General features: G+C 50.7%; 1 protein-coding gene across 1 annotated transcript; it reads left to right on the top strand.

The window, feature by feature from the left end:
* Positions 1-1707: 1707 nt before the first annotated feature.
* LOC141927771 (G-protein coupled receptor 83-like) lies at positions 1708-9954 on the top strand. The gene is made up of 4 exons (XM_074835035.1): positions 1708-2085; positions 4783-4908; positions 7055-7188; positions 7716-9954. Exons 1-4 carry the CDS (start codon positions 1708-1710, stop codon positions 8338-8340), a joined length of 1263 nt encoding a protein of 420 aa, XP_074691136.1. The 3' UTR covers positions 8341-9954.
* Positions 9955-10714: the final 760 nt, after the last annotated feature.

Here is a 10714-nt window from a genome sequence, read left to right as displayed (position 1 = left end):
CAGCCTGCCTGTCTGTAGCCCTGAAAGCCAGAGACATTGCCAGCAGCTCCCCTGGCTGCTGCTAAATGATCGGAGAGCTTTAGTGCAGTGTCCACATCATTAAATGCGGCATTAATTGGAGGCTGAGACAGATGGGCAGATGTCAGGTAGGACGTGTAATCATTTGCAGGTCACAGCTGCAGGGATCCTGCCTGGGCCTGATCGAATCACGCTGACAAAGAGGGATGGAGTGCTGCGCGGGGCAGGAGGGGCTCCCATCTTGGGGCTGCTCTGAATCACTGGAACGTTCACAATGCGAAGATCAAACTGTGGACTTGCTAGACTCCTGCTGACACCTCTGAAGGCACATGGGACAAAACCACGTATGGCAAAAGACATCCTGTGTTGCCAAACGCGTGCTGGGATGCCGAGTCTGGCACAAATGAGAAGTTGTTGACTTTTGCCTCCAATCCTGTATGCAAACTCACCTGCTCCCCGCTCAGCCCCTTCTGCCCACCCCACAGCCGCTGGACACCCTGACCCCCGGGGCCCGCTGCGGGAGGGCGGCACAGAAAGACTCTTCCCATCCAAGTTTCTGAGCTGCATGAGGCTCTGTCTGCAAAGGAAGGGGAGAAGGGATTTCCATTTCGCTGCTCGTTGCTGCTGCTCTCCCCCGCCCTGGCTCAGAGGGCCGAGCTGTGGCAGGAGTCTCCCTGGACACCCAGCAGCACCCTGACACTTCTGTTCTCATTTTCAGGTTGCATTTCACTTTTTACACTGTCCTCCGCGCCACGGGAGAGTGAGGGGGGACAATGCCAGGCATGAAGCTAGGAGTTCTCTGGAGGCAGGAATCCTTGGATGTTCTCTGACTGCTGCAACTCTGGAGAGGAAGAAAGATGCTGTGAATTAGTAAAGATGCTTCACCCCATGTGGCTGCTGTGCTGGGTACCCAGGAGGGAGGAGGAGGAGGAGGGAGGAGACGGGGAACATCAGGGCACATCTACTCTCTCTGTGTTTTGCTGCTGCGCTGGATCTGCACATGTCAGACTCCCATCGACTACGTGGGGGGTTGCAGCACACCTCGGGATGGAGGAGGAAGAGATACGCTATTGGCTATTTCATGTGCAGTGTGTCATCGGGCAGGCTCTATATATCAGAGGAAAAGCAGGGACCACTCAGCCTCTGAGCAAACTGCTTCCCCGTACAGCCTGGAGACACTTTGAGGATGGAAAGAAAAGGGAAAGGCAGCCCTTGCTTTTCTGATTCTGACAAGCTCTGAGAACTCTTGGGAAACAGAGACCTGACAGATGAAGGACTCTGGAAAATCATTAAAGCAGATTTTCAAAGAGAAGTTGGGGGCGAGAAGCAGAACAGTGCCCAAAAGGAAATATTCACTAGGATTTCTTCCTAGGTGCAGAAAGAAAGTGTTTGGGGATCTCTGATATTTCAGCATCCGAATCAGCTTCTGTATGCAGGACATTGGGGGCTGGAAAAGGACAGCAGTGGGAGAGTCCCTGGAGCAAAGCTCACATGTATCAGCACAGGAAGAGGGACCCATTTATCAACTCTTTTATCTAGTTTGCAACCACGGGGCAGATTTTTAAAATGCAAGTGTGTGTGTTCCCTCCTGCAACCACTGAGTTCAGCCCCTGAGCTGCAGGCAGGAGGGCAGAGGAAGGGGTGGCTGCCCGGGGCCGCGGGCAGCGCTGGGGCTTTGCTCTCTGAGCCATGAGCAGGCGCACGTGGTTCCCTTTGCAGTACATCTCCAAGCCCTTCTGGAGAGCGGAGAATCACAATGCCACCAACTTCTTCTCTGCGCTGTACAGCTTCCCTAACCAGTCCTTCTTCCACAGCGATCTGGACTTGGAGGACCTGGGGGACTTTGACAGCAGGACCAGGTACGAGGGCGAGTCCCAGAGCCGGACGGTGCAGGCGCTGCTGATAGTGGCCTACTCCGTGATCATCTGCATCTCGCTCTTTGGCAACGTCCTGGTGTGCCACGTGGTGATCAAGAACAAGAGGATGCACTCCGCCACCAGCCTCTTCATTGTCAACCTGGCCGTGGCCGACGTGATGATCACCATTCTGAACACCCCCTTCACGCTGGTGAGCATCCGACTGTCCGTGTTTTGCCGGTGTCTGTGTGTGCCTGTCACCTGTGTGCTCGGGTATTCAGTGGGACAGTAACAGGCTCATACACTGAGGGTTTTTTTGCTTCCCCCCCCCGCTCCTTTTGCCTCCCGGACAAGCTGCAGTTGCGGTCCCTCTCCTGACCCCCCCCCCCCCCACACACACGCAGGCAGGGCTCAGCAGGCAGAGCTGGGGTGCTCCTGCCCCCCCTCGCAATCCGGCCTGGAGCCATCGCTCCTCTGCAGCTTCTTTCCCTCCTCCAGGACGGTGGCAAGGCACCGATGTCGAAGCCCTATTTGCCTTTTGGTGGGGAAGGAAGCGGGGACAAGTTTGACACTAGAAAGTCCAATTAAGTGCCAGTTTCCTACAGAAACAATGCAAACGAGGTCAGTCCCTGTGACCATGATAACGGGGGAAACTGTGAGGTCTGTGCTGAGCCACGTCAGCCTGGCATGCCTCTTCCTCAGGTGCTACAAACGGTGCTTCTCGAGGCTGACTGACCTTTGTTTGTTTTCAGTTACTAAATAATATAAGACATTAAAAAAAATTCAAAAAATGAGGCGGGAAGAATGAAATGGATTAATTTTTTGCCTTACTGTCCCAATCTATAAGCAATGTGTCAGCAGGACTCTGTGTAGCTGAATTTGACACAGCACTCTGGGTCGAAAGCATCTCAAATACTCCTGCTTCAGTCCTTGCCCAGAGCTGTCCATACTGTTTTTCTGCCTTCCAAAAGCAGTTCCTGAATTATCAGTTTAAATTCACCTTTTCTTAAATTGATCCTGTGTCTTTGGTGGGATTTCTCTGCCTTGATCTGATGGTGGAGAATGGATTGAGAGCTGCCCCATGGAGGACTCAGGGGTGTTGGTTGACGAGAAGCACAACATGACCTGGAAATGTGCGCTCACAGCCCAGAAAGCCACCCGTGTGCTGGGCTGCACCCAGAGCAGTGTGGGCAGCAGGGTGAGGGGGGGATTGTCCCCCTCTGCTCCACTCTGGTGAGACCCCCCTGCAGTGCTGGGTCCAGCTCTGGGGGCACCGACATCAGAAGGACACGGACCTGCTCGAGTGGGGCCAGAGGAGGCCACAAAGATGCTTGGGAGGCTGGAGCACCCCCCTGTGAGGACAGGCTGAGAGAGTTGGGGGGGGTTCAGCTGGAGAAGAGAAGGCTCCGGGGAGACCTTAGAGTGGCCTCTCAGGACTGAAAGGGGCTACAGGTAAGGAGGGAGGTCCTATCCTAGGGACAGGATGAGGGGCCACAGTTTTAAACTGACAGAGGGGACATTTAGATGAGGTCTAAAGAAGAAATTCTTCCCTGTGAGGGGGGTGAGGCCCTGGCACAGGTTGCCCAGAGAAGCTGTGGCTGCCCCCTCCCTGGAAGGGTTCAAGGCCAGGTTGGACGGGGCTTTGGGCAACCTGGGCTAGTGGAAGGTGTCCCTGCCCGGGGCAGGGGGTGGGACTGGATGGGCTTTAAGGTTCCGTCCAACCCAAACCAGTCTGGGAAAGGATAGTGCCCTCGTGTGTGTTTGCACAACAGTCACACATTAGGCACAAGTAATTAAAGAACTGTAATCTCTCTTAGGAAAGAGCTTTACATGAACTTCAAAGAAACTGCACATTGCTACACATTCAGTGACAGGGTAATTGCTACTAGAGTTGCCTCTACAGGGAAATCAATCAGATTATTTGAAAACATATTAACTAGTCTTTACTAATTTTCTGTGTGGACAGATGTTTTGCGGTAAATGTGCTTTATTTCAAATTAGCTTAATCTGCTTCCACAATGAGCTACATTAATTTGGAATAAATATTGCAGAGTCAGGAATAACAAGGGAGGAAAGCCACAATAAGTAACAAGCTTTAAGCGTCCCCTGCCTCCCTCCCCGAGCAGCTAGATTTCAGCCCAGGTGGAGATGTCTCCGGTACCTGCAGAGGTCAGATCGATGAGGAGGGTGACCCAGGTTGTGGAGCGTGAGTTGCTTTTTCCACTGGAGGGTGGGATTTTCCTCTCTGTTTGTGTAACTTAACTGTCACCTCTGAAATTGCTGTCGGTGCCTCACAGACGACGTGGTAAGAGGAGAGTCAGGCTTAGAGATCCGGGTGCGAGCAGGACCCTGCCACCTACGCCCCGTTTCTGAGGGTGGCTGGTAGCTGCAGCCCCAGGAGGACCAGGCACAGGGCAGGCAGGCGGGGATGCTCCACCAACAGGCAAGCCCTAACGCAGAGCTCTTCCCTTCTGTTTCAATGCCCTCAACAATTTTTTCTTCCGTGGATTTATCTCACTGAATTTTGAGCCCAACTTTCAGCATCCACAAATTCAAATGTGCAACTGTTTTTAAGTAGGCAAGCTACTGTTCTTTCCCTGCAGAGGTTCATTAATGAGTTGAGCCAAGAGTTCTTTACCTTTTCCAGAAGGGCCGTGTCACAGGTACACTGTACACGTGCACACGCACACACACAGAGCACGACTCAAGAGGATTTGTTTGCGCAGTGCAATAAATCTCACCTGTTTCAGAGCCTCTTGCACAGCCACTCCTTCCCCAGAAAAACTGAGTATAATGCATCTACAAAGGAAACTATATGAGAGCATTTCTTCCTCACCATAATCCTGGGAAGCCTATTTGCTACTCTGCAGATAATGCACTTTTTAATCCCCTTTTGTCCGTTCTTCAGGTGCGGTTTGTGAGCAGTACCTGGGTTTTTGGAAAGCTGATGTGTCACATAAGCCGGTTTGTTCAGTACTGCTCCGTCCACGTCTCTGTGCTGACCCTTGCTGCCATTGCTCTGGATCGGCATCAGGTAGGTGACATACACCACCCCTGTGTTTGCTAGAAAATAAGGCGCTAAGTACATAGTTTTTTCCCCTTCAAATCCCTGGAAACCTGCATTGTCTCGGAAATCAAGGAACAGCAGGGAGAACTCTAGCTTTCATGACTATGGAAAAAAACCCATGTTTTTTCACAGTGAGGCTGATCAAACACTGGCAGAGGCTGCCCAGAGAGGCTGTGGAGTCTCTGTCCTTGGAGATATTCAAAACTCAACCCGAAACAGTCCCAGGCAGCTCCAGCTGACCCTGCTTTGCTCAGGGCTTGGGACTGGATGCTCTCAGGGGTCCCTGTCCCCCTCAGCCACTCTGTGGAGCAGAGCCCTGAAAGCATGGCGGGAATATGTTCTGAGGTTCCAACACCAGCAAGCCAATGCGTTATCTCAGCAGGTATTTATGATGAATCTTGCTGGTTTTAGGCTTGCCCCATTATTTTGGGATACCTAAGACTGGAAGCAGTGAGAACTATGTTAGCACATTCAGTTCAAGGTGAGAAACTCTCCTCTCCTCCCCCCTGCCCCGATACTTTCTGGCACATACCAACCAGGAAAACCTGAGAGGTCAAGCAGTGAGTGCAAACCGAGGGGTTTCCTTCAGGTATATAGTACAGTTCGTAATTTTTGCTTAAGCTGATAAATGCTGCGCACTAGGAGAGCAGATCCTGCAGGTGTGCTCTCAGGCAGACTGTATTTTTCTTGCAGTGCTGGAGTCACTGAAACTGCTGTTGCGGAAAAGCAATTTCACATGATACATGACATTGGCTCCATGAAGTTCACAACAATAACGGATTCCCCTCTGCTCATCTGGGACGTGCTCCATCTAGTGTCAGAAAATTACAGTGACTGCCAGAGTATATCCATTTCTGTCTTTTTTTACCACGAAAAGTTTGGTAGTCTGCCCATTCTATGTGCACCATTGCAGCTCCTGAAAGTGAAGCATTCTGATAATGTTTCATTTTAATCAGTAGATTCTGGGTTGATTGCAAGGCATGGCTAGGTATCGTTTGTTAATTAAGGACAAAAGCAATACCTGCCTTTAAAAGCAGTGGAGTAAGTTCCTCAGAACTGGAATCAGCTAGTATGGCCCAAGGAGATAAAAATAGAAGTAAGGAGATGTCACTGAGCAAAGAGAAATCAACACTTGCCTCTAAAAATATTGCTAGTCCTGAGAGGTACCAGAGCAGACAGATGCTCCAGGGGAGTTGTAGGAGCTTGATTAAGTAGATATTTATAATGAGACTAGAAAAGACATGCATAAAATACCAAAGACTTCATCAGCCAAGAGATCATTTGGATGACATGATAGGTCTATTTTTAATTACTGTTTCATCGCCTAATGTAATCATCCATAGTGCATGTAGCTCAACAGATATCTAACCATCGCGATCTCTGAAGCTGGGCTGATGGGTGACACGGAGCGTGTTTCTCTGCTCAGGGCACTGGGCCAGCAGTAACACTTCATCCTTGCACAGCTCTGTGCATTTTCCAGCCCTTAGACTCTCTGAAGTCCTGTAAAACGAGTCTCTTCTTTCCACCTTTTAACACTGGAGGGATGCAGAGCAGCTGCACCTCTTCGAGATGCAGTGTGAGGCTCAAAGAGTGACCACGACGTTGTCAGGTGAAGTTGCCCTCCTGAGCAGCAAACACCCGTGGAGCACACACCGTGCTGTGGCCAGTGCTGCACGGGATTAACTGGGAATATAAGCGAGACCAGCCTTCACATTCCTTAGTGCCGTGTTGGCCAAGGATTACACTCAGCTGTGGTTCTCAACACCTTGTCGCTCTCACTCTGTCTTGTGAGTCCACCAAATGCCAAACGCTGTGAGCGCTGTGGCTGCCACCTGTATTGGAGACCTTGTCTGTAGTATTTAGGAGGCTTTTTACACTCGCTGTAGGACAAACCTCTTGGCTTTCAACTTGTGCCACTCTTCATGCCCGTGCTGAGCAGTCCTTGCTGTCCTGGCAAGCGCACACGCTGGCTGCTGCCTGCCCAGTGATCAGCGTGAAACGCTCGCTCCTGGACATGGATAAAGCAAAGATGCATTCTCTTTTCCTAAAGCTGGCAGCTTGTTTTTATCAATTGAAGATGCTGTAAATCCTCAGGACTGGTTGTTCTCTGCAGGTTATCATGCACCCTCTCAAGCCGCGCATGTCCATGGTGAAAGGAGGGATTTGCATCATTATCATCTGGGTTATGGCCAGCTGCTTCTCACTGCCTCATGCCATTTATCAGACTTTGACAAGATTTTATATTGGGTAAGACGTTTGCATGGTACTTTTTTTAAATTATGACATACGTGGCTTAATCGAAGCCTCGCAGATTCTAAGGCACACATCTCTCCATCTGTGTTATTAAAAAAGAAAGTTTGGTGAAACAGAGGAGTCTTCCTTCTCTCTGACTAGGTGGTGTGTTTCTCATGGAAGGACCATGAAAATCCATGGAATTGCTTTCAGGCTTGTTTGTGGTTGATTTTGCCTCAGAGATTCACCTCTAATTTAAAGGCAGGCACAGAAGAGAGGGGCTTTGTCTTTAGAGGGCACAGATGTCAATATGGATTATTTTTTTCTTTTCCTGGGGATGTGTTTAAAATATCTTCATTGGGGCTAAAGGTCAAACTTAAAGCAAAATCTTCCACTGAAAGTGGCACTCGCCCATGTTACTGAATGAGCTCTGCTACCTGTACCTTTACTGAAACTTGTCAGAACGCCTGAGATGTTTGTCCTCCAGGTGTTGTGTGCATCTGGCAGTGGAATTGATGGTTCTTTCTCTCTTTGATCTTCAGAAACAGAACAATACGAATGGTCTGCCTCCCCAGCTTCCCTCCTCCTGCTGATCTTTTCTGGAAGTATTTAGACTTGACTACTTTTGTTCTCTTGTATGTCCTGCCCTTGCTTGTGATCTCCATCACCTATACCATGGTGGCCAAGAAGCTCTGGCTGAGAAATGCCATTGGGGACCTCACCATGGAGCAATACTACGCCCATCAGCGGAAAAAGAAGATGACGCTGAAGATGCTGATGGTGGTGGTGGTTGTGTTTGCTGTATGCTGGTTCCCCCTGAACTGCTACGTGGTGCTGATCTCCTGCAGGGCCATCCACAGCAGCAACGCTCTGTACTTCGCTTTTCACTGGTTTGCCATGAGCAGCACTTGCTACAACCCCTTCATTTACTGTTGGCTGAATGAGAGCTTCAGGTCCGAACTGAAGTCCCTGCTGTGCGTGTGCCGGCGAAGGAGCGCAGCCCAGAGTCACGCTCTGCAGTCCATCTCCCCTCCCTTCAGGCACGCCTGGGTGGAGAACTGCCGTTACAAAAGAGGCAGCGCCTGCCAGAAGGCAAGGGCATCCTCCCAGAGGAACTCTGCAAAGACAGACATATCCAGTGTTCAGCCAATTGTGGCGGAAAGCTAAACCCTTCCTCTGATGGCCAGGCAGCATCGTGCTGTAATTACGGAATCATGGGAAAAACTGAGCTGGAAAGGAGTGCTGGAGACCATCTAGTCCAACCTGCCACCCCAAGCAAGCGTTCCGCTGGGTTGTCCAGGACCTTGTCCAGTCAGGTTTTCAAAAATCTCCAGGGATGGGCTGCCCACATGGGCTCCAGAATAAGGGGTGTCAAGTGAATTCTTCATTGGAACAGTCAGTAAAAATTAGCGGAATTCTTTAACAGCACATGAAATCTTTCATAGCCTGAGCAAATAAGGGCAACCTGCACCGATTACACACACGCCAGCTGATGCGCAGTTTTAAAGTAGATAGCTGTTTATGTGTATAGAAACACTGTATTGATTCCTTCTTTTTATTTATTTGTAAATTGTTCAAGATGAATAACATCTGTAGCTATTCTCAAATTTATACCTGCAACATCTCAGCCGCCCACTCTGCTGTTACAGAACATGGCAGCTCTGCCCGCTGCGGCCTGGGCGCGTTCCTCGCAGCGCCGCAGATGGCCCCGTGCTGCCGGGGTGGGGGGAAACGTCTCAAAAATCTCAATGGGAACACAGAGTAGAAGCAGGACAGCAAAAACTCACTCCACTTTTACAGGTGTTCTTTCAGTGGCTTGTTTTGTTCTGTAGAGATTACTGGTAGTCACCGTAAAACACCGCTTACGCTGCAGTCTGTGGTCAAGAAAGAAATTATGCGAGTTTATTCTCAAGCACTAGCTAGCTGAGGAACCAACCCTTTCTTAAAACATATTCCACCTGCCATTTTGCTAAGGACTAAACTAATGCCGACTCACCAAACGCCACCAGCCACCCAATAAATAGGAATGGTTCCAGAGGAATTTTTCATTTTTACACTTTCTGCCACGTTTCTTTTCTGATGTGGTCCTATTATCTATGTAGGAGATACTAAATCGGAAGTCAGATGCTGACAGTCAAATCGTTTTATGTAGGTTGTACCAGTGGAGACACCAGTTTGAGTCTAAAAATGTGACAGTCGTGTGCACCGATCCCAGCAAGTTAAGCTGGTTGACTTCAGGGCAGGTCCCGAGGGTGGGTGACGACGGCCCGTTGGGTACATTCAGAGGAGGCCCTCAGGGACTGGTGGACTTCAGAGACCAACCTCCCTCCCTCCCCTTCCAAACCGGGGTGGTCAGTTGGCAGGACGGGGCTGGGGCCTGGGCTGTGGCCAGTTTCCCCAGCACTGGGAGCGCAGGCTCAGTGTCAGCAAGGAAACTGGGGTCTCACTCCGTGTGCGAGGGAGGGTGGGCGGCAGGCTCGCGTAAGGCCTGGAAGGTCCACACAAGTATGCTGCACAAATATGGCTCCTTGGCTATTCCAGGAGAAACTTCGTGCTTAAGATGTGGAAGCACTCCGGGGCGGTGGAGCCTGCATTGCCCTGCCAGGATGTGTGTGGAGATGAGAGGACTGTTGGCCCTGATATGTGGAGGGCTTTGTGGTAGTCTCTAGGCTTTCCTGCAAGAATGTCTCACATCACTGTGTTTCCTAAGAAAACTGTATATTGTCATGTTTTAACATTGTTAATCAACACTTCTTTAGAGTAAAGTCTAAATTATTTTCAGTTTCAGTAAGAATTTATTTTTCACCGGTGTCCCTCGGGGCTTGGCTGTCAGCCTGGCAGCGCTTCCGCGGCGTGTCGGCCCGTCCGTCTGTCCCGGGGGCACCCGCCGGGCGGCAGTGGGGGGTGCTGGGCTGCTGCTGGGCACCCGCTTTGCCTGAGGTGGAGCCTCCACTGTAACTCTAAGTGTTGGGAACAGGCCTGCAGTTTTTAAAACCAAAAGTCAGGAGACGGGAAAACTTGGCGCTACATTACAGAGATCATTTGCAAACCTTTATACACTCCCCCGCTCGATAAAACTGAGCATCTGGAAACGTGCCACAGCAATTGCCTCGGCTACTGATAGCTGCATTCCTGCTGCTCTCGGTGGCGGCCGGGGGCTGTCAGCAGCGTTTATCTGGTTTGGAGCGGCGGCTCCCCGTGCGTGAGGGGATAGCTGGGATTCCTCGGCACGTGGGCAAGCGGGCCGGCGGGCCCGGACAGCCGGCGCAGGCAGCTGCTGGCCCGACGGGTCGCGGTGGGAGCCGGCCCCGGCATTGCAGAGCCGGATTTGGATCAGCAGCAAGAAATGCCAAGAGGGAGCATGTGGCCAGCTTCAAACCAACGGCTGTGAAAATTCACCAGAGTTGCATTTTTCTCTGCCTCAGGAAGAGTAACCAGTTTCTTTATTTGTGTCCATTCAGCGCAAGCTCAGCCTTTGTGATTGCAAAGGATTTAGCCTCAAAAGACAGGGAAAGGAAAATGAGTTTCATCCTTCCTATGC

This window comes from Strix aluco, chromosome 10, assembly GCF_031877795.1.
Source record: "Strix aluco isolate bStrAlu1 chromosome 10, bStrAlu1.hap1, whole genome shotgun sequence".
NCBI lineage: Eukaryota > Metazoa > Chordata > Aves > Strigiformes > Strigidae > Strix > Strix aluco.
This window is presented reverse-complemented; position numbering and strand designations above follow the sequence as displayed.